General features: G+C 36.7%; 1 protein-coding gene across 3 annotated transcripts in view; it reads right to left on the bottom strand.

Annotated features, from left to right (window-relative positions):
- The window catches only part of col5a1 (procollagen, type V, alpha 1), an 84,825-nt gene that overhangs the window by 22,675 nt on the left and 37,395 nt on the right, over positions 1–24,755 (bottom strand). For 2 of the 3 annotated variants that reach the window (XM_083565000.1, XM_083564999.1), the window contains exons 6-35: positions 21,429–21,560; positions 20,804–21,295; positions 20,002–20,475; positions 19,281–19,337; positions 16,468–16,509; positions 15,899–15,961; positions 15,651–15,725; positions 12,083–12,172; positions 11,771–11,827; positions 11,631–11,684; positions 11,489–11,542; positions 10,406–10,459; positions 9,321–9,374; positions 9,118–9,171; positions 8,916–8,960; positions 7,915–7,968; positions 7,657–7,701; positions 7,299–7,352; positions 5,456–5,500; positions 5,317–5,370; positions 4,703–4,747; positions 4,544–4,597; positions 3,880–3,924; positions 3,702–3,755; positions 2,736–2,843; positions 2,185–2,238; positions 2,048–2,101; positions 1,892–1,936; positions 1,740–1,793; positions 463–507 (exon numbers count right to left, since the gene is read on the bottom strand). In XM_083565000.1, coding sequence (XP_083421126.1) covers positions 463–507; positions 1,740–1,793; positions 1,892–1,936; positions 2,048–2,101; positions 2,185–2,238; positions 2,736–2,843; positions 3,702–3,755; positions 3,880–3,924; positions 4,544–4,597; positions 4,703–4,747; positions 5,317–5,370; positions 5,456–5,500; positions 7,299–7,352; positions 7,657–7,701; positions 7,915–7,968; positions 8,916–8,960; positions 9,118–9,171; positions 9,321–9,374; positions 10,406–10,459; positions 11,489–11,542; positions 11,631–11,684; positions 11,771–11,827; positions 12,083–12,172; positions 15,651–15,725; positions 15,899–15,961; positions 16,468–16,509; positions 19,281–19,337; positions 20,002–20,475; positions 20,804–21,295; positions 21,429–21,560 — 2,607 coding nt within the window. The remainder of the gene's footprint in view (positions 1–462; positions 508–1,739; positions 1,794–1,891; positions 1,937–2,047; positions 2,102–2,184; positions 2,239–2,735; positions 2,844–3,701; positions 3,756–3,879; positions 3,925–4,543; positions 4,598–4,702; positions 4,748–5,316; positions 5,371–5,455; positions 5,501–7,298; positions 7,353–7,656; positions 7,702–7,914; positions 7,969–8,915; positions 8,961–9,117; positions 9,172–9,320; positions 9,375–10,405; positions 10,460–11,488; positions 11,543–11,630; positions 11,685–11,770; positions 11,828–12,082; positions 12,173–15,650; positions 15,726–15,898; positions 15,962–16,467; positions 16,510–19,280; positions 19,338–20,001; positions 20,476–20,803; positions 21,296–21,428; positions 21,561–24,755) is intronic. The other variant, XM_083565001.1, reaches the window with a different exon arrangement.

Genomic DNA, 24,755 nt, shown 5'->3' on the forward strand with positions numbered 1-24,755 from the left:
AGCAGCTGGACCATAACAACACACCCATGAGCAAAAGTATTTGTTTCCTGTTTACTTAAGGGTTTTGCTCTATATGTTGCATTGCATATGTTGTCTTCAGTCAAGGTCTTGCCAATGCCAGGTGTTGTAAATGTTAAAAACCTTGTTTTCCATGTTTTGATAATTTTGACAGCTTTTAATAGTCATACATTTTTGGTGTAAAGAGTTGTGCCATGAGTGTGTAAATGTGAACATTTCCTGCCTAATAAGTGAAATTTTAGTTTGTCTTTTAAAAGACACATGGATTTTCACATTTCTGCATAGCCCATTTTGCACATATACAAATATATAAGTGTAATAATTGGAGCAATTATATAAATAAATTTGGTTTAATTATATTCAATTACATTTTGTGTGTTTACACCTAGATTTGTAAATTGTAGATTTGCTAGGTAAAAAGTAAAAAGTATTGTAAATGCATACCCGTTCACCAGGTGGTCCAGGGGGTCCATCACTTCCTGAGTTGCCCTGTGGAGAAACAAAGAAGAATGTTTATGTTCACTGTTCACACCCCTTCATGCTTTTTTTGTCCAATTGGTGTATAAAATGCAAAATTCCAAAAAAAGCAAACCAATGCATGTTTACTGGTCTAAAAAAAGTTATAACTATTCACAGCTAACCACCTTTTAATAGACTCAATCCTAATCACTGTAATACTAATAATGAAATAAAAATCTAAAAATAGTACCGGTTTGACATCCACAGAACATATATTTAAATCAGAAATGTTAGCTAGCAACCATTCTGTGGACAAAACGAAGCTACCTCAGTTATCACCAGAACTGCGGAAAATATAAAATGTATTTAATTGCATGTAAAAAACTAAAACAAAAAAACAAAAACAAATTGATGACATCAATTTTAAAAGTTTTGGAACAGCAAAAATAATCTTTTTGACTATACTGAACAGATTTGGATTTGAGATGAAATGATGAGTATTGGTAAATCATACCAGATGCCATTGTACTAGCTCCACTGTGCTTATCAAATATTTCTGGGACCATGCGCATTTCCTTTCCTTAGGTTAATTCTGGTTCCAGAACTTTTTGCCACTCACTGCAATTCCAATTCCAAACTAGCCTTCCCTGTCTCCATATTTCTGCTTTCAAAGTCTTCTTTGATAGACCTTAACCCCTGCCCTGTGGAGTTTGTTAGTGAAGTCAATGACTGTTGTTTCTGGAACTTTCTGTTGCTGCTGTTTACCAAAGCTGACCAGTTTGATCTCCAGTGTACTCCAGTGGTTTCTATTTTTTTTAGGACATTACAAATCTTTTTTTCTCAGTTTTAAAATGGTTTGCTTTTCTCTTCACAGGCAAAAACCAGGACGCAAACAAGGATCCATTCTTTTAATGGTTGGTTCAAATAAAATTATGTTTAACACTTCCAATTGTGTATATCAGTAAACAAATTCCAAAATAACAATCGATCATCTCATATAAAATTTTACTTAATCCCAGATGTCCTTAGTGTATAGCAAAACAAAAGAAACGGCAATGCTGTTCCATTACTGTACCTTGCGATGAAACTGTTTTACTCAGTATGGAATGCAAACTGATGCTGTCTTGATAAACTAGCAGTGCACTACAAGATGCAGTATATTTGTTTTTTCACAAATATACAATTCAATTCAACAAATTTGTGTATAAAGGGGATGAAAATGTTTTACACATAAACATGTCTCCAGGGAAATTAAAAGCTACCTTTGGTCCTGCTTTTCCTGTGGGTCCCCTAGGGCCTCTTTCTCCTCGAGGGCCCTGAAGAAAAAAGACATCAGGATGGAAGCATAAGCACTATATTCCATGGGGTAATTTTTTTTAAATGTCCATTTATTTGTAGGCAGGAGGAATCTTACAGTAGGTCCTCGCTGTCCTCGTGGACCAGCCTTTCCAGCTATTCCCTAAAGGAAGACAGAAACAAACGCAAATGACAGTTAGAGACATTATCAGTTACACAGTTTACTTTAGTTTATATAAAATGTAGTGGTTTGCTCATCATCACACTGCCATACCCTTGTTCCCTTTTCTCCATTGGCTCCTGCGAAGCCTTGGAATCCTTGAGAACCCTGTAAAGCAAGGCGGAAACAGACGATGAAAGAACATGTCTGCATGTCAAGGAAAAATAGGCTATTAGATCCACAAAACCTACCTTTGGCCCTTGCCTTCCAGGATATCCTGGCAATCCTGGAACACCAAGCTTGCCCTAAAAGATAATATATATTATAATTATTTCAGTGAATGAATAAGATTATACATAGATTACTGTACACCTTGGTGTACAGTAATAACTAACTCTAACACATATATTTTAATGTTTTTTTATACACAGTATAATTTCCCTCAATTCTAATGTTCGTGTCATTAAATGTTACATTAATGAGAGAAAATAATGACAAAAAAATAAAAAATAATTAATTAGCTTCAATGTGATAGACAAACAAAATATATAAATGCATATTTACATTTAATGTCCACTCTATGTTAGGGTAACACTGTAGCTAGACATAAGCTTATGAAAAAGTTTGATTACTGCATTTTGTCTATCAATGAAAAACATTGCGATGCATCTAGAAAGTGATCCCTTATTTTAAAGCATACAAAACAAGAAAAAGATGAAAGTAAGTAAAAACACACACACACACACACACACACACACACACACACACACACACACACACACACACACACACACACACACACCTTCTCTCCATTTGGTCCAAGAGGTCCGGCATCTCCAGGAAGGCCAGAACGTCCTTTAGGTCCTTCAGGACCATCCTCTCCTCTGGGTCCTGCAGGTCCACCCTCACCCTAAAACACACATACCCACATTATTGTAGTGTACTAAAGTGTTTTTGGAGTAATATGTTAAGAACCCAACATTACATAATCAAAATTGGAAGACTAGTTTACAATTTAAATATGAAATGCTAAATACTAAATATAAAAAAAAACAAAAAAACGAAAAAGCTAAATATTAATAGTATATATGTAGATAAAATAAAGTGTCTAGTGAAATGTGCAGCATTGAAGCTGTATCACATGTTACTATGTCACTGTTGCTGGTCTGAATGACCAATCACCCAATTAATATTTGGTAAGTGGTGATCATATCATGACCATATTTCATGGATAAATGAGTGCAAATTTGGCTAATACATTGTGCATGAACTGTATCCATACAAATCTGGGAATCTATTTGGCTTAAAAATCAAGGTGATTTTGATTGTTGTGAAAATGTAAACCGCATGACATGCTGGTTTAACTACATATTTTTGGGAAACATTTTAAAATCTGAATATCATTGGAAGTAATGTGCAATAAATAACACAAAAAAGTTTTAAATTTCATTTTCCTCATGCATTTTTATCTAATCCATAAAATCTGTAAACTGGATCTCAGTAAATGACAAGACTTATGATCTTAAATGAACATATACGTATATACAATACGTAAAACGTTTTTATCACCTGCTTTAAAGTTAATAACTGAACCAAGTATGCGTGCTGGGTCATCACTCTGTGACACACATTTCCAAGCCCAATAGGATAGGCTTACTTAATAAAGTTTTAGACTTGCTTTACTACATTAAATATAGATTTGTGTGTCTATGTGCGTAGTTAGAAGTAGAAAATGTACCAAAGATAAACAAAATAATACACTACTTACCCGATCACCCTTGATACCCATATCTCCTTTAAATCCAGGGAAGCCATCTTCTCCCTGAGGAAAAGTATGCGATATCAAGGAGAAGAAGGAGGTGTGTATTTTTTTAATAACAAAAAACAAACAGTTTAATTTTGACAAATCAATGACCTCTTGGATCAGTGTATAAAGAATACTGTACCTTTTCACCCTTGTTTCCCTTTAGCCCACGAACTCCATCAGCACCCTGGAAATGATTATGTTTTAAGAATAAAGAATGTGCAACTAAAGTAAATTTTCAAAAAAAGCAAAACCATACAGACCAATATCCCTAGTTCAATTATCTGGTTTTATATGTGTAGATATAGATAAGAAATTAAACATCACTGTGCATGGTGTTGTAGTAAAGCAAATACTGACAGGATGGTGTGATGTCTTCTGTTTTGGTACATACATCCTTTACAAGTTTTTTTTATTATATTTAAACATATTTGAATATTATATATATCTACTTATAGCAAACTCCACCACATTAATAATTAAATGTTTCTTTGGAAAATAATATGTTTTTAAAATCAATTTATCATTAGCCTTAAAAGATGTAGATGGTCTGTTGCATCCAGCATTATTGCCAAAATCACATTTAATTAATGTCTTTTGAAAAAACTGGTATGGGGTAAGTACTGGAGTACTTACTTTGACTTCTATCAATCATTATATTTTGAAGGAAACTTGGCCTACTTTTAAAACTTTTGAATAAATATAGAATAACAGAAATATTGTGGTTTGTAAATCTTGAACAATCTTTGCTATTCTGAAAGACAAGCAGAATGTAGAATTCCAAGAGTATGTCACGATTTACTGACCTTCACACCTCGAGGGCCAGGATATCCAATTGGTCCTTGTGCTCCAGATGGTCCCTAAGATGCAGAAAAGAGATAAGAAGGATTAATAACTGATCATATCAGACTTTAAATCATCATGTGACAGAGAGATAAAGAATATAAATCAAATTTTTTTTTTACCATTTGACCTTTTTCACCAGATGGGCCTTCCTTCCCTGGGTGACCCTGCGATTGTGTGTAAAAGATAAAAGGTTGACAAAAATATCACTATAAAATAACAACAGTTATAGTTAAATTATTCAAAACAGGGTTTATATGTTTCAGTTATAATACCAAGGCACAGTTTGATGTCCTGATGATTAAAAAATGTAAAACACTATAATTACTTTAAAACATTTATATATAAATATAAATATTATAAATAATAAATAGTCTTAATGCACTATGTTGAGAATCGGCATTTGCATTAAAGCATAGAGTATAAAGTATACATTTTTTACATAAATGACATTTATAACAGATACAAAATGTGTGATTAAGTTGTGATTTATCACAAGTTAACTCATGACAATTATGCGATTAATCATGCCGTTTCTTTCTCTTTTGTATGATGCTGTCTGTTTTTACAGTTGGTGAACCAAAAACAATTTTTATTAACAGCTGGACTTTCATAGTATTCCTATTCCTGTGTGTGTGTATGTGTATGTGTGTGTGTGTGTGTGTGTGTGTGTGTGTGTGTGTGTGTGTGTGTGTGTGTGTGTGTGTGCGTGTGCGTTTATGTCCTTCACACTGACCGGAGGTCCATCAGCTCCTGGCATGCCTGGTAATCCTGGTTTTCCTGTTGGACCCTTAAAAGACAATAGAGGATAACCTTTTGATATTCATTATTTCATATAATGATGAATAATTAAAACCCACACAAACACACATTACCTTCTCTCCTGGAGGTCCGATGGCTCCTTGAGGTCCTGGAAGTCCCTGTAAAAGGATGTCCATTTGAGTTCTAGTCATCTCATTTCATAAATGTTTGTCCAGCATTTAACGCTTGAGTGATGTCACTTTTAGTTTAGGCTTAGGCTTACAGAAGTTTAGACAGGTGGTGTCCACTCTTTTCTAGAAAGGGCCAATGCACACTGCAGGTTTTCATTCCAACCAAGCAGAAGCCACAAATGAGTCTACTTAAAGTCAACAAACAGCTTAAAAAAGTGGGATCACGTGTGGCTACTGGTTGTTTAAAATGAAAAACGGAACCTACAATAGGCCTTTATAAATAAGATTGAGATACTTGGATCATGTATAGTCAGATTACAATAAATTGCATTGGGAAAACTTATATTAGACAAGTACTAGACAACATATTGGGATGGATTGTAAGAATGGAGAGGCTCCAAGATATGGGGAGGATAAACCAAAACATTCTTAGGTCCGAGGGATTCCCTAGGAAAATCTTGATTTGAGCAGAGGGGATGAACAAAGTGCTAAGCCACCAACTGATACAACAGATTTTAACCTGTTCACTAAAATCTCTAATATACAGTTTTATACATAAAAAGTATTGTGATACCTGACTTTTCAAGTCATAAATGTTTTTTTCACAAGTTGTTACTGCAAAGTTGGAGGTACACAATTGTACATGATGTCTTTGGGTGTGTTAGCATTAAATGTGCCTTTCACTTAAACTAGGAGACTTACACCTGCATGACAATGGCCCTAAGCACAAATTCTATGAAGTTCTGGTTAACATGGTTCAGAATGGAAGATCTTGAGTGGCCTGCTAGAGAGCCACAAAGCTATTAAACACTTTTGGGATATACTGGAACACTGACTGCACCCCAGGCTTTACCCTACATAAATACCTGATTGATGTAAGGGCCTTGTAGCTGAATGAGCACAAACTTTGCACAAAAACACCCCAGAAGAGAGGAGTATTACAACATCAAAAAGGCACTACATGTGAAATGGGATGTTCAAAAAGCAAATACGAATCTTATAGTCAGGTTTTCCACAAACTGTTGATCATGTAGTGCATAAAAGTCACAGTTGACAACCATGAGCGCAGTTACATAATACACATGATACAGTAACTGGATTTTAATCTGGCTAACAGGAGACACATTTGAGAACATGTAAATGCATGCAATTATTATTGTTATCCTGTTATATGGTCATCTATATACAGTAGAACAGTGATCCCCAACCCCCAGGCCACGGATCGGCACCGGCGGGCCACGGATCGGCACCGGTCGGTAACACATAATACATTACCGCTAAATTGAAACCCCCAAACTAGCAAAATGAACAAAAAAAAAAAACAACACAGTGGATTCACGTTTATTATTATATTTAGAAAATACCAGTTTTTTGCCAGTTGTATAATTTTATTTTGTTGTATTTATCTGCCGCACCTTAAAAGCCGGTCTGTGAAAATATTGTCTGACATTAAACCGGTCCGTGGCGCAAAAAAGGTTGGGGACCACTACAGTAGAAGACATATGACATAATGAAACAGTCCACTCTCATCCTATTGAAGATAATAATATTTATTAATTAATAATTCATTAAGATAATATTATTTCCAATTCCCTCTGAAAAACATTAACTTTATGTGTATTGAAATCTATATTACTGTTTAAATTAATAATTAAAACCTTAGTGCTCAAGATTTGTACCCAAGTGCTCAATTGATCTTGCTAGTTTGGTTGTGAGTATCTGAGTAGTTTGTAAAGTAACCATTAGTGTTCAGTTGATCTTGCAATAGGAGAGTACACATGCTTACCTGAGCACCAGGGTTGCCTTGCTGTCCTGGAGGACCAGGCTCACCTTGAGGACCCTGATGGAAAAGAAAAAAGCGACCAATTCATGAAAGATCTGTCTGTCTGTCTTTCTGTCTGTCTGTCTGTCTCTCTCTCTCTCTCTCTCTCTCTCTCTCTCTCTCTCTCTCTCTCTCTCTCTCTCTCTCTCTCTCTCTCTCTCACACACACACACACTCTAAATATCTGTCTGAAAATGGAAAGTGAATACCTTAATTATACTTTAAATACTTTGAAATAATGTTTTGTGTGTGTGTGTGTGTGTGTGTGTGTGTGTGTGTGTGTGTGTGTGTGTGTGTGTGTGTGTGAGTAAGAAACACTCACAATGTTTCCTTTTGGACCAGGATGACCATCCATTCCTGTCACTCCCTGTAGACAAACATTACACATTATCACACTACAAGAACCTATAATCAAGCCTTATTGAGTTGTAATTATTTATTCACCATCAGTTGTACTTTATCATGTTCAAGGATGCAACATAATACTGTTATACTGTTAAATACTGTTTAAAAACAAATGTTTATAAACGAGAAATGCAGCAGGATAGCACGTGAACAAAAATTTAAATGTGAGACTTACAGGAGATCCCTGCGGTCCCTGGGGTCCTTTGGGTCCTAACAAACCACGAGGACCCTGGATTAAGGAAAGGAATGATGTTGGTGATAATAAGTTTTGAAAACCACATTTCGATCAATACTTTAATGCTAATAGTTTATTAGCATTTGATTTTTAATAAAATAGCAACAAAGCAAAAAAAATCCATATTATCTAAATCCAAAATATTATGTTTACTAATGCATTACCGACATAGCATTAATCACCTACAGGGACAAACAATTCAATGGAAATACAGAATTACAAAGACTGTGTGTGTGTGTGTGTGTGTGTGTATGTGTGTGTGTGTGTGTGTGTGTGTGTGTGTGTGTGTGTGTGTGTGTGCCTTGAGCAGCCTCTGCTGGCCATTTTACAGAATTATACAATATACAGAATTACTGCTTTATGAATATATGGTACATATAATTGTTATATTTGGCTCTTTAAAGTCCCGTTAGCACTTTTGTAGGACTTAATTAACAAATTTATTTTGTAAATTAACAAGTTAAGTTAACATTTAACAAATTGCGTTACTCCAAAACATGGTTTACTGGCCTGACTGAATATACTACTTACAAAGATTCTGAATTGTGGTTCTAAACGGCAGCAAATTAAGGAATTTACACATTTACAGAATGATCTGTCTTTGCATTTTGCCAATGACAAACAGGACACTACCCAGTAGTTAAAATTTGAAACTAACTTATATTAGTTTATTAGTGCTTCATATAATTGCTTTAGAACTATTTTCAGAATATGAAAAATTTTCACTGATTTGGCTTGCAGAGCTATTGCTGGATACCTGTTGGATACTATTGCCTTTGTTTTGCTATTATTTATCTGCATTCTCTGTACAGTACATTTTTGATAAATGCAGATGATTTCACTGCTAGTTAATAGTGGTCTTTATTTTAAGTGATTTTTACAAAGTAGCTACATATTTAGTGCCTTTACTAAATGGGGGTGTGATGTTTGGAGGGACTCACTGGTTCGCCAGGTAGACCCCTAGGTCCGACCTCACCATCGTCTCCCTGAAAAACAGAAAATTACAACAGTGCTGAGATTGCAGCAGTAACAGTGTTAAGTTGCAGCAGTAAGAGATAAATGCATGGAGGTAAAAAAAAAACAATGAGTTAATGAAAAGGGAGGAGAAATAAAAAAATGAATATAAAAAAACTAATTTCTCACTCTTTCTCCATCCTCTCCTGAGGGTCCTGGGGGTCCTTGAGGTCCTGACTCACCCTATAATACAAAAAAGTGCCATAAACTTAATGTGATCCTGAGCTTTAAAAAGATTTGTAAACATGTAATAATGCGTAGCAGGTAGGTGAATAAATAAATGAATATTATATTAATATAAATAATAACACCACATATTAATTGCCACTTACCCTGTGTCCCTTTTCTCCAGGTAATCCAGCCAGACCATCAAAACCTCTGTCTCCCTGCATAACACATAAACACATACACATCAGTACGGCTGGTAGGGTCGTACCTAAAACCTGTAACAATCAAGGCAACTACAACATAGCCACTTACAAAGTAAACAGTGAATATATACACACACACACACACACACACACACACACACACACATACACACACATTAACCATACTAATCACTGTTTTAAAAATGTAATCAATACAACAATAGAGATATCAACAATGGTAATCGGCTAGCTTTTTGCTAATGCTACTTGCTATTGACATGACATACTTGCTCTTATCTGCATTTGTTGTTTGACATTATATACTCAGGTGTGTTTGCATTCCCAAATTATGTCCAATCAATTGCATTTGCCACAAGTGGACTTCAGTCAATGTGTAGAAACAGTTTAGAGATGATCCAGAGAAATGGGAGACACCTGAGTTCATCTTATAGCAAAGGGACAAAAAATTTGTCAATGTTATTTTCTTTTTTAAAATAACTTTTAAATCTTTTGCTGTCATTATGAGTTATAGAATGTAGACTATTGTGCAAAAAAATGTAATAGCATTTCAGCATAAATCTGCAACATAACCCACACATGAGCCACTGTTCTACAAAGTTAACATTGTTATAATGATTCATAATAATGTTATGAAAGGTGTCAGAACACAGAGCTGTACATAAGCCTACATAGACAAAGACTGGTAAAAGTGCCCATTGAGACCCCTGTCGACTGCCGAAGTAGGCTACAATGGGCATGTGAGAAACAAAACTGGAACAAGGAGCAAAGAAAGAAAATGGTCAGGTTAGATGATGTTTTTCTTTTTACATCAAGTAGTGACATGGATTTCAAATTCCCCAGATTCAATCTGGTCTATAGGATGTTTTGGATCTGTTGCTAATGTCTTGTTGCCTGATACCAGACTACACCTTCTGAGGCCTTGTGGAGTTCAGGCCTTAATGAGTCAGAGCTGTTTTGGTAAAAAAAAAAAAAAAAACGAGACCTACACAATATTAGGCATGTGTTATAGTGGTGTATGTTTTTACCTTCGGTCCAGTTTGTCCAGGCATGCCTCTGGCTCCATCTGCTCCAGGACGACCCTGTTGATAAACACAGACACACTTTAAAAGCTAACCTTTTGCTTTGTGAGTAACCCTGTCTCTCTATGCTTTAAGTCCACTTCCTGTTCTTCTGGCTTGCTCACTAACCACCAGGTCGAGCCCAGCTTTCACCCACCCACTGGCAGACTGCTCAATTCCCATGGCAACACATGAGCCTCATGCTCCAGACCTAAATTACACCCCCAACCTTTGCAAAAATATATACAGAATATACAGAATACACAGAATATATACAGAAACCAACACACCTAATCACAGTAACACACCTACTAACCTCTATTAAAAAAAAAAAACAAACAAGATAATTTTCATATTACTAGCATCTCCTTTTAGTATGTGAATAATAATAGTGACATTGATAAACGCTAAAGATATTACTGATATTACCAATTGTGTGTGGTATATACAGTACGTGTTTGTGTGTGAGATATTATGGTTTTGTTTCGAATAAACTTTCTTTTTGGCTTCTCCCGTTAGGGGTCGCCACAGCGGATCCTCCGCACGTTTGATTTGGCACATGTTTTACGCTGGATGCCCTTCCTAACGCAACCCTCCCCAATTTATCCGGGCTTGGGACCGGCACTAAGAGGGGCTGGGGATGGTTCCCTGACCGGGAATCGAACCCGGGTCGCCGCGGTGGGAGCGCTGCATCTTTACCACTAGACCACCAGGGGACCTCCATGGTTTCGTTTCGAATATTATTGATATATTTTGCTGACATATGTGATTGTATATATAAACTTGAAGGTTTGCTTGGAGGATTTTGTGATTGTGCTGAAGATATGAAAATATATTGGTACTTGTGTAAGAGATAATAAGTGATTATGTGAGGAATATTATTAAGTATTTAAAAGCAATTGCTAAAATATTTAACACATGAAGTACTTTGTTATTCAACCAGTGACAGATATTACTGGATAATGATAATATTTATGAATATGTATATTTATATTTAAACCTCTATATGAACATACCACAGAAACAGCTTTTAAAAGAAAACAAACTTACTCTTCTACCAGGCTTTCCAGGAGGGCCGATGGAACCCATTGAACCACGAGGACCCTGCTCACACACATTGTAGTTTTAGAATTCCAAAATCCTCTAGACATGAAAAATGGTAGGTAATTATGGGTCAAATAGTTGCACAAACCTGATGTCCCTGCTCCCCAGATTCACCTTTAATTCCAATAACACCAGGAGGACCCTAAAAATTAAAATTAAAATTAAATATAAAGACAATATGCAAAAAAACATAATAAAAAGGAAAAAATAAACAGGGATCAACCATACCTGAGGCCCAGGACGACCAGTTAAACCCATAGGACCAGTTGGACCTCTCATTGCCAGCTATTCGGATTACAGACAAGATAGTGCATGCAATTAGTGTGCAAATGTGTGCAAGTACAGTATGCTTATGAACTGAAATAAAGTGGATATGCCAGAGCATGAAAGCTGCTGTGACAGAACTTGATTTTCTGTGAAGTGTTGGCTAGCAGCTCTGCACATATGGATTACTCCTCAGAACACAATGTTCTAGCCTCAAGCCTCGCTTGGATTTTGCTGTTTATGTATCTGATTGAAAGTGTGTGTTTGTGTGCATACCCTGGCCTGCTGCATGATGGCCTGCATCTGAGCTTCTTGGGCAGAAACTGCAGGTCCTTTATGGCCATCTCCTCCTGTGCTCATCCGGAACTAGACAAGCAGAAAAATAATAGAGAGTAATAATTATTCATTGTTAATAATATTATTATTATTACTTTAAATGTACTAACTACGAGCCAAACTGTAAGGTCTGAAAGGTAAACGTCTTTTTGTCAATGCTGCCACCTAGTGGCTAAACAGAGTCACTACTCTTAATGAGAGCGTGCAATACATTTATTAGAATTCAAGACTGCACACCAGCCATTAAGGTTGCACAAGCCAGTGCATTTTTAGTGCCGGGCCCAAGCACGGATAAATAGGGAGGGTTGCGTTAGGAATGGCATCCAGCGTAAAACATGCCAAATCAAATATGCGGATCACGAATCAGAATTTCATACCAGATCGTTCGAGGCCTGTGATACCAACGACCGCCACAGGTATTGTTAGCCAACAGGGTACCGGTTGAAATTGGGAAGGAGAGGGGGAAGAGGTCTACAGAGACAGCAGGGAAAGGAGAGTGTAGGAGAGTGGAGGTTAGGGTTGGTACTTTAAATGTTGTCACTATGACTGGTAAAGGGAGAGTGGAGGTTAGAGTTTTTTAAATGTTGGTACTATGACTGTTAAAGGAAGAGAGATAGCTGATATGATGGAGTGGAGAAAGCAGATGGTGATAGATTTTGCTAAATAAAAGGAAATGGCAGTGGTGAATACATATTTTAGGAATGATGAGCATAGGATGACATATATGAGCTGCACAAGGGTGGAATATGTTTTAGGCAGGAGATGCAACCTGAAATATCTTGGAGACTGTAAAGTGTTGGCAGGGGACAGTGTAAACAGGGGCTTGGTGGTGAAGAGGTGCTGGATGATTGGGCAACTACTGCAAAAGTGATAAAGGAGACTGCTAGGAAGGTACTTGGTGTGACATCTGGAAAAAGAAAGGAAGACAAAAAGACGTGGTGGTGGAATGAGGAAGTACAGGAAAGCATAGGGATGAAGAGGTTGGCAGGAGTACAAGGAGATGTGGCAAGGAGATGTGGCAGCAGGTGAAGAGGGATGTGGCAAAAGCCAAGAAAAAGGCTTATGAGGAGCTGTAGGAAAAGAGGATTTGTATCGCTTGGCAATGTAGAGGAACCGAGCTGGAAATGATGTGCTGCAAGTTAGAGCAATAAAGGATGCAGACGGAAATGTGTTGACTAGCGAGGAGAGTGTGTTGAGAAGATGGAGGGAGTATTTTCAGCAGCTGATGAACGAGGAAAATGAGAGAGAGAGAAGGTTACATGATGTGGAGATGGTGAAGCAGGAAGTGGATAGAATTAGTAAGGAGGAATGGAGGGCAGCTATTAAGAGAATGAAGAGTGGAAAGTCGTTTGGACCAGATGACCAGTAGAAGCATGGAGATGTTTAGGAAAGATGGCAGTGGAGTTTTTAACCAGATTGCTCAACAAAATTTTTGAAGATGAGAGGATGCCTGAGAAATGGAGAAGGAGTGTGCTGGTACCAGTTTTTAAGAATAAGGGAGATGTGCAGACCTGCAGTAACTACAGGGGAATGAAGTTGATCAGTCACACCATGAAGTTATGGAAAAAAGTAGTGGAAGCAACAGTATGGTTTCATGCTGAGGAAGAGCACTACAGATGCATTATTTGCTTTGAGAATGTTAATGGAGAAGTATAGAGAATGTCAGAAGGAATTGCATTGTGTGTTTGTGGATTTAGAAAAAGAGTACAAAAGGGTGCAGAGAGAGGAGTTGTGGTATTGTATGAGGAAATCAGGTGTGTCAGAGAAGTATGTGAGTGTGGTGCAGGACATGTATGAGGATAGTGGGACAGCAGTGAAGTGTGCAGTCGAAATGACAGACTGGTTTAAGGTGAAGGTGGGACTGCATTAAGGATCGGCTCTGAGCCCTTTCCTGATTGCAGTGGTGATGGACAGTTTGATGGACGAGGTCAGACAGGAGTCTCCCTGGACTATGATGTTTGTGAATGTTATTGTTATTTGTGGTGAGAGTAGGGAGCAGGTTGAGAAGAGCCTGGAGAGGTAGAGGTATTCGCTGGAATAAAGGGGAATGAAAGTCAGTAGGAGAAAGACAGAGTACATGTGTGTGAATGAGAGGGAGGTCAGTGATGTGGTGCAGTTTCAGGGAGAATTTTTGGTGAAGGTGGAAGAGTTTAGGTACCTGGGGTCAACAGTGCAATGTAATGGAGAGTGTGTTAGAGAAGTAAAGAAAAAACTGCAGGCAGGGTGGAGTGGGTGGAGGAGAGTGACAGAAGTGATTTGTGATAGAAGGGTAGAAAGGGTAGAAGGGTGAAAGAGGAAGGCCAAGGAGGAGGTTTATGGATGTGGTGAGGGAGAACATGCAGGTATTCGGTTTAAAAGAGGCAGATGTAGATGACAGGGGGGTATGAAGACGGATGATCTGCTGTGGTGACCCCTAATGGGAGCAGCCGAAAGAAGAAGAAGGAGAAGAATTCAAGACTACCCTCTTACAGAGATTTGCATTTACCCTTTTCTAGTATTAGACAAAAACATTGATTGTTTGACAAATCAGAAGAAGATTAGCATAATTAATTATTAATTCAGGTAAAATGCTATTGTGCTTATTGTGTATTGAGTGTTAAGACACCCCCACAATACTGAAGTTGGAGTTGCCTGATTTATTTTATCTCATGATTTACATACAACCGTATTTTAGACTTATTACCTTGAAGAAATTTCAAATAAAGAAGGCATTTGTAGCAGAATAGGAAAAATAGGGTTATTTCACTGCTTACAAAAGCCAAAGTAAATATAAATTTTAAAATACAAATAAAATTGAACACTTATGTGCACTGCCAGATGATCTGAAACTTTGAACTGCTTAAACTGCAAAACATTCCTGGACTCAAATACCAAAGCTGAAATTCTGATTCAAGTAGAACTATAACTGATTGCGAGACTGTCCTTGTTGTAGCAAAGCACACCTGACACCACTGGGTTGATCTGGCTAAATAAATAAAATAGTTTCAGGACAAGGTTGAGAATTTTCAGTGGATTATATTGCTCTAAAACAGGGAGGGCATAAATGATGCCAGCTGACTGCCTCTTTTCGACCTGCTGCTTAAGCAACATCATCAGGATACAGAGTAACGGACTCGGAGGCAAGTATCAACTGCCTATTCCAGGTGCATGCTTACAGACTCCCAGGATTGACGTGTGCCATTGAGAATGATGAGGGAGAGGTAATGCTACCCATCCAACACTGAGAGCACAGATGGCTGTGGCTTCAAGCACGTGCTTTATGGACAAGAAAGCAAACACTTTTCTGTTGCATCATACAGATGCCCCTCCTGCATTCTTTAGTACAAGATGCTAACAAGCTGGCCCTTAATCCGGCTGGCATTCCGCAGTCAAGCTGGCACACACACATACACACACACACACACACACACACACACACACACACACACACACACACACACACACACTAACAGAAACCTGTGCAAACCTGTCAATCTACTGTATAGGGTTATAATTATATTACACATACAGGCAGCATCAGGACAGTCCCTGGAGGTCCTGGCAGTCCATCAGCTCCAGGAAGACCAGGGCGACCAGGAGGACCCTAGATTTGTAAACCATTATGGGTCATTTAATGATATACAACAAAATTTCAAAAATTCTTTTAACTCTAATTAAACTAGGACAGTCAGTTACTGGCTATTACCACTACAGAAACAAATAACATGCTTTCTACAGTGTTAGATATAATATAAATTACTACTTTAAGTTACTTACCCTCTCTCCAGGGTCTCCAGAAGAGCCCGGGGCTCCTGATGATCCTGGAGGACCAGGAAGACCCTGAAAGAACATTGGAGAAGTGTCATAAATACATAAACACACATACACCCACCCACATACACGTGCGCACAGACACAGACACAGACACAGACACAGACACACACACTTGCACATGGACATCCCTGTATTTCTCTTTTTGCAGTCAATTTACTATTCAACCAATAAACACTACTGTGAGTTTGTGTGTGTGTTTGTGTGTGTGTAAGAGAGAGAGAGAGAGAGAGAGAGAGAGAGAGAGAGAGAGAGAGAGAGACTGACTTTGACTTGTGCATGTCATCCTTATCTCCTACAGCTAACTGTGGCAGAGCCAAAGTCAAATCAATACCCTTTGCGCGCGCGTGTGTGTGTGTGTGCATCTTAAGAATTCACAAAGACAGACATATTGCAGCCTTTGTAAATTTCCAAAGCATGTGTATATAATTTAATAGGAATTGTGATTTAGTTCAACAAGAATCTTTATTTAACAAAACACTACACACAAACACACAGTTTAAAGATAGACTTACAGTTGGGCCCTCAGGTCCAGGGGGGCCTTCCACCAACATTCCCTGAAGAGGACACAGAGAGAGAGAAAGAGAGAGAGAGAGAGAGAGAGAGAGAGAGAGAGAGAGAGAGAGAGAGAGAGAGAGAGAGAGTAATCAACAAAAGCCTAATCACTACTCTACCTTCAGGTAATTGTGAGAGACAGACAGCAAGTTAAGACAACACTGAATGATTCATAATAGTATGCATAATAATGCATCTGTGCATTGCATGCATAAACATGAAACCCCAAGGCTGTATCACATTAGTGTATATTTTAATTACCTTAATATATTCTTAGAGTTTAAGCCTCTGATGTGTTTTTTCAACACAATTCAGGCCAACACTTTTACAGACAACACTTGTCTCCTGTTCTTAAAAAAAAAAAAAAAATAAAAAAAAAAATAATAATAATAATAATAATAAAAAGAATTACTGAATGCCATGTGTGAAATATGTCACATAAAGGCATATGGCAGTTTAAACTTGATACCACAGTATCAAGATACAGCAGATTCTAATAATAACTGAGAGAAAAAAAAACAATGAATTTGGAGGCATATGTACATGTAAAAAAATTAACGGTTATTTTTATAAAGAACTAATTGAAAGCTGTGCTGTACTGGGGTTGGGGCTATTCAGCCAGTAAGGAACCTTCAAAGTAGCAGAGGAGAAAACCAGATGGAGAATGGTGCATGGTGAGTTGGCCATCTGGAAGTGATTCTAGTGCTGTGAAACAATTAATAGGACTGAGCCTGGCCTGTGACCCAAAAGATGGGGACATGCCACTGGGCAAAAGAGGAAATGGTTTTGTAAGGAAGGACATTCTCTTAAAATGGGGAATATGTATCTGAATATGTATCTGAGAGAGAGAGTGTGTGTGTGTGTGTGTGTGTGTGTGTGTGTGTGTGTGTGTGTGTGTGTGTGTGTGTGTGTGTGCGCGCGTGTGTATTAACACAGTTAAATACTGAGAATTGCATACTGAATTATTATATAGCTGCCCTGCAAGTCATGTGTCTGTGTGGATGAAATGAAAACCATTCTTCTGAGTTCATTTAATAACAGACAGAATGTGTATATAGGATAAACACACACAGTGACATTTGTTTAAAAGAGACAGCTGCTGAGCATCACCAGTCACAGGGGGAGTTAACCATAGGAAACAAACAAACAAAAAAAAAACTCATCACAATCTTACAGTGTAGTTGTCTCTTTATACATACATACATACATACATACATACATACATATTTATATTTTCTCTTGTTTTATTTTATTTATATGTGAAGAATATTATACTTATAGTATACTCTATGTTGGTGTAATAATTATTCATTTCATTTTCTCCCGCTTGGTGTAATAATTACTTATTACATAATAGTAAATAATATTATACTAATAGTATACTCTGTTTTGCTGTAATAATTACTTACTATTAGTACAATATTTCCCTGTGGTATAAATAAAAATATTGATCTCTCTCTCTCTCTCTCTCTCTCTCTCTCTCTCTCTCTCTCTCTCTCTCTCTCTATCTATCTATCTATCTATCTATCTATCTATCTATCTATCTATCTATCTATCTATCTATCTATCTATTACCACTACTAATAAAAATAAATAAATGTTTCAGAGGTTTTATGGCTGGGGTGAGACAGAGAGATAAACCGGGGAAAAGGGAGGGGTGTAACCGTCCAAAGCAGGAAGGGAGAGATTTCCACTGTATGTAATTAATTAACGTCTGCAGTCTGGACTGTTTTATATTTCAGCAAATCAGCAAAGCTAAACAAACCACAACCATATTTCATTGATTGAGCTCCACATGATGTGAATCAAACAAAACAAAAAAAAGTTTTAAAATTATTTCAATTTTGCATGCATTTTTCATTCAAAGAGTCCAAAGACAGAAACTGCAATTTTTTAATCTGTAACATTTTTAATTCTGAACTTTAAAAAAAATTATGTATAGTGCTAGGAATATCTGCATAGTGCAGTTAACCTCAATGCTAATCTTTACAAAAATCCAGACTAACCCATGTTAGCCTAGTTAATTGAAACAACTTTAAACTGTTTAACTTACCAAGCTAAGAATATCTGCTAAGTATAATTAACCAAGCTATCCTAAATATCTGTACAGTAAATCCAGGTATACAAGCAGAATCAGATGCATTTGTAAATATAGTTCTCTAGCTTATTACTTATTACTAAGTTTCCTGATAGAACACCTTAGTGGTGAAGGAATTAAATATATAAGTTTTATATATACGTTTTAGAATCAATAGAAACAGCATTGTATGTTCTGTCAAAAAAAAATTTAACTTTGAAATGAGGAGGACAAAATTTAAAACATTAAAGCTGAGTTAGATCCAGTGTCAAATGAAAGATGTTAGAACTGTTAGAATAAAAACCCATGGCCTGCCCCAACATTGCATGCTTTTATTTTTCCACCTTCAATAATAGTAGCCTACTTTGACAATTCATGCTACCTACAGACAAAAAAAAAGAACCAAATTAAACAGCCTTAGAAAACCTAAAAGAGCGGTAGCCTAAACCAGTCCAAACCGTTCCTGAGAGCTACTAAAAACCACATTACAATGAGAAACTTAGCTATAAGCCTCATAATCAAGTGTAGTTAAACAAAGCATTTTCAGAATTTTTCTACTTTTGTCTCTGAACTGTGATTATGGTGAAAAACATACAGCTGTAAAGATGTTTATCTTTCTCCGATATACATTCTTGAGTGCAGATTACCACATGAATGGATGGGCATGGTCATAAGATGTCAGATGTCCAAACTTACTGGTTCAATGATGGCTGGCTCTCCTTTCTGCCCCTTCTCTCCTCTAGATCCTTCCTCCTTCAGAAACAAATACAAGTTTAAACACACACACACACACACACACACACACACACACACACACACACACACACACACACACACACACACACACGGAACATAAATGTACACACAGCGAAAAGTTCAGATAGTTCGTTTTGTTAGAACTATAAACTCTCTCAACACTGTGCTGACTTAAATCTGTCTGCCTGGTATACTGTAAAGATTAAGTGATATCCATGCAAATTTTGTGTGTTTACCTGGTGTGCTATAATGTTTTTGGTGTACTGTACTGTTTTGAGATGTGCTGAAAAAATGACAATACATGACCATTCATTTGTTGTGTTTAGAATCTACAGTGTTTTGACAACATTTTCTCACAAAATGCTTGTTTGTTTATGAATGATCTGACTGATTAATTAATTTGATTGATTGGTTTAATCAAAATTACCTGTCTTCCTTTCCACATATATATCCTAACTAAATCAGAATGTTTGAAGGATGTGGGTAAATCCAATAATCAGCTAATTGAAAACATTTTAATTGTGCCGATGATCCGCTGTAGCGACCCCTAATGGGAGCAGCCGAAAGAAGAAGAAGAAGACATTTAAATTGTAATGCTTTTAGCATACTAAGCTTTGCATGCTCATAGTTCTCAATGGTTTTGACGTGTTCTGAGCGCTACCTGGTAAATTCCAGTCTCGGCAGGCAAGTTTTTGTCATCGCCTTCACCATAATATTCTTTGTAATCGCTGTAAACCTTGTCCAGGTCAGAGTCAGTGAGATCTGTAATGGACTCCTCGTTAAATGAATCGGGATAATCTCCATCCTCGCCACCTTCTATCTTGGCTGTTCCTGCCCCTGCACCAGCCCCAGCACTAGCAGATCCACCACCACCACCTCCAGCCGAACCACTAACAGAGACTGAACCACCTCCAACAGAAACAGAGCTGCCCCCAACTGAGACTGATCCGCCCCCAACAGAAACAGATCCGCCTCCAACAGAAACAGATCCACCCCCAACAGAAGAAGGTCCGGCCCCGACAGATGCGGTACTGCTGCTGCTTCCTCCTCCAGCAGTGTCCACACCCTCAACAAAACCATCAGTGTACTCATCCTCATAGGTCACCCCATAGCCATAGTTATCATAATTATCCACCTACAAACAAAAACATACAAACAGTCACATAACAAGCTTATGAATCTTCTTCAAATATTTTTTTTTATCTGAATTCAACAAATATATACAATAAATGCAAACTAACTACATTCTGAGCAGTAAACTGGCAAGCTAATGTTGTTATTTTGCTGGACCAATTATTAGATATGTTACCAACCACAAATTATCTTTTTCTAAATTACATCATTTTCTGGATTTTTTAATGAAATTTTCTGGAACACTAGGAAGTTCTATTGAACTGAAATGAAAACCCAATGTGCTACACAAAGAAGATGCACATGCTCACCTAGCATCACATAAAACTTACTGAGCTAGAGCTGGTACTTGATCCTGTACTGGATGTGGAAACAGATCCAGGACCTGTAATAGAAGTAGAAACAGAAGCAGATCCTGTGCTTGAACCAGAGCTGGATTCTGAACCGGTGCTAGAACCTGAACCAATTCTGATGTTTGTTCCAGACCCAGTGCTAGAATCAGAACCACCAGTGTTGGATGTGTGGATGCGTTCTCCTTCTCTGTTTGAAGTGATGGTGTGTTTCTCCACATCTCCACCCAGACCCAGATCTATTGCATCTGGCAGGACCAAGTCATCCCCAGTATCTGTGCCTGTGCCTGTGCTTGTGATTGTTAGTGAGCTGCCAGGCGAGGAAGTTGACTCATCATAGTATGTTGTATCATACCCATGATCATCATATTCCTCATATGTCTCACTGCCAGTTCCTGTGTCCTTGCTACTAGTAGAACTGCTAGTGGAGCCAACAGAATGTCCTGTTCCACCAGGTACATTTACTACAGTTTCCTGGGTGAGTCAAAAGGAAAAGAGTATCAATACACAATCAAAAAAACATTCTTTGTCATTGAAATGTATTAATGTCTTGTGTTTGAAACTTAATTAACAGGTTCCTGTACCAAAGAGCAATTAAAATGTTTACCCTTGTTATGGTTGTGTCGACTCGGCCTGAGTCAATGGTCCTGCCGGGGGTGACTGACGACTCCTCGTTCTTCTCTGCATCCAAGTCATCATAGTATGGATACTCATAATAGTAGGTGTCGTCTTCAGTGTTCTACAACATTAACAATGTGTCTGAATGAACCTTTATATCCTTACTTATTAGATGTTCAAACATTTTTCTTTTCAATAAACATAGAAATCTCAATGTTCTAAATTACAGTTTTTACATTTAAAAAAAATATATATTATTAATAAGTGTACCATATATCAGTTACAATATGTATCTTCTTTTTTTTATAAACATTTTGTAAACATATTTTGATCCCCCACTATTCTGTGTAATTAACATCATCCCAAATTAATTAAAACCATAATTTTATTATTGATATATTAATGTGTTTGATAATTAACTTTCATTATGGAGATATGCGATATTGGAGATGCGTTATCTGTCTACTCATGTTATTATTTTTGGTCTGATTCTCTAAATGTGATTTGGCCATAATATGCTAAAACTCATTATTTTTTTTAAATATTGCTTTACAATTCCTTAGATACGGTGACAATATGGCTAATCAATACTTATAATTTAATTTATTAGATAATTTATTATTGTAAATTATCGTGCATGGATACAAATTTATAACCTATTTCAATATTGTATTGCATATGATATGCTGATATTTACTACTGCAATAATCAATATACTCAATTTAATCTGTTATATTTGAATCTCCATTCAAAAAGGTGTTTTACAAAATTGCTGAAAGAAATTCTCTGTCTTTCTCTCACTCTCTCTCTCCAGAAGTAATTAATCACCGTATGTTTTCTTTTCAACATTTTCTCTCATAAGAAAAACTGTTTTGTTCCTCTCTGATTTAGATACACATGCCAAAAGGTTTAATAGTGTTAACTCTGTGTAAATATAATGTTAAATATTTATAAATTTAATATATATATTAGAAGTGTACGAAATGGAACACAAATTCATAACATAATTCTTCGCTAGAGGACTTTTGGTAATGGAATCCTTTTTATATGCAGAAAATAATTCTGAGCTGAGTTAAAATCCCTCAGGAACGTATTCATTTTCTTTAGTCTCCGCCTCCACTCTCACTGTGGCTATTCACTCCATTAAAGGGAAATAAGATTTGTTCTGCGCATGCATAAAAACGCTAAAGAGTCCAGCATTAGCATTACTGCTAACATGGAACATGATGGTGTTTTATGTCCAGCTTCAAAAATCTATTTGAAAAAATCCTGAAAATTCCACATATCGAGTGAATGAATGAAGGAAACAGTAGGAATAAACACATTTGTTAAAGTATACTGAAAAAAGTAGAACAGTTAAAAAGAACATATCTTTAGAAAATTAAATATTAAATGTAAAAAACACATAAAGGTTTTCCATTTATTAAATTTTTATTTAATCAATTTAATCGGTGCCAATTTAATTGGTTACTCACTTGAATGAATATAATAAAAAAGTGTATTTAATTCAATTTATTTTATTTTATTTTTGTAAAATATCATGAAAAGTTATTGTATATATTATTTAACCAAGCAGGTATTTACTTAGAATTGTTATAAAAATGTAAACTGTTTAAATGTAGACGATCACAAATGTTAATGATAATAAACTGTGTTAATAAAAAATGACAAGAAATTTTATTTTTTGCATTTCTTCCCCTTACTGCAATGAAATTGAACCGAATTGTGACTTAAAAACTGAACCATAAATTTTGTTCACCATTACACTCCTAATATATATATATATATATATATATATATATATATATATATATATATATATATATATATATATATACAGTGGAACCTCGGGTTACGATGCCCCGGTATACGAACATATGAACGTCGCGCACCAAAAAATCGCAGGCAAGTTGGTTCTTTTCGTATCGCCACCCACGCTCTCCCACGCAGCTCGTCGCATCAGTTAGCATCCTGTGTACCTAGCGAGAGCATTGTCTCAGCATTCGTGTTAACACTGTGTCTTTATTTTGTTAATATTCATTAATATTCTATAATATAATATATAATAATATATAAATAATATAATATAAAAAGATTCTCCTTCCAAACAATTACTCTCCCTCCTCCCCCTTCTATGAACGTCGTCTCCATCATGCCAGCAGCGAGTCTTCTCAAAGGGAAAGTACCCAGTAAAGATAATGTTTTCCTCTTTTATATGTTTTTATATGGTATGATTTCAATATAACATGTTAAAAGTAAATAATATTAGTGAATATTGGCTTTATTTTTATTTTTAAAGTAATATTATTATTATTCATCTTCACTGCTCAACAGTTAAAGGAGTTTTTGTCCTGTCTATACCATGCTACCAGAACACCTTTTACACAAAATAACTAAGGCAGGGGTGGCCAACCCACGGCTCGCAAGCCCCATGCGGCTCTTTGGCTGGTTTCATGTGGCTCTTACGTTCATATTGTTTTTTATGTGCATTTTCGCTTAGCTTGAGTTCAATACGGTATTTTTTTTTAAATGATCTTGCCCCTACTGGGAACTTTGCGGTATATTCATCTCACGCACATGCGCATTTGACGAAAATACTGTATTGAACTCAAACGAAGTGAACACGCACATAAAAAAAAAAACGCAAACAAAGTCTGTGTTTTCTACCCTAAAACATGTGAAATCAAAGCATCGATCTGTTGTGACTGACACCCATGTGAAAGAATTGCTTCGAGTGGCAACAACGGAATACAAGGCAGATTTGAAGGGGATTGTTCAAGGCAAGGAATGCCAAAAGTCCCACTAAGTAGCATGCATAGTAAAAGAAAAACGCTATTGTAAATTATTATATTTTTGTATGTGGAATTGGTTAAACAGAGTTTGTGTTGAGTGCACACAATGTTCATTGTTGAAAATGACTGTGATCTTAGAACTGTAGGAGTCAATTTCTGTCATTATGTTGGTGTGTGACATTTACAATAAATCTGGCTGAGCAGAGGTGCGTGCGTGTGTGTGTTAGAGGAAGGGATGGGTGATGTTCATGTGTGCCCATGTGTATGATGGGGCTCTTTGCGGTAACACAGTAAAAAATGTGGCTCTCGGTCTCTGACTGGTTGGCCACCCCTGAACTAAGGCATTTAAAAAAAAAAAACATTATTTTGCAGAAAACACACTGATCAAAATTAGAGAACAACAATGACTGTAGCATGGAAAAAGATTACAACAAAATTTTCTGAAGGTTACAACAGTCAGCAATTAGTAGGAAGTGTACAGGCCTCTGCTCTGAATGACTTCAGCACATCTGCGGCCACAGGAC

The sequence above is a fragment of the Silurus aristotelis genome (genome assembly GCF_946808225.1).
Source record: "Silurus aristotelis genome assembly, chromosome: 16".
In the NCBI taxonomy this organism is placed as follows: Eukaryota; Metazoa; Chordata; class Actinopteri; order Siluriformes; family Siluridae; genus Silurus; species Silurus aristotelis.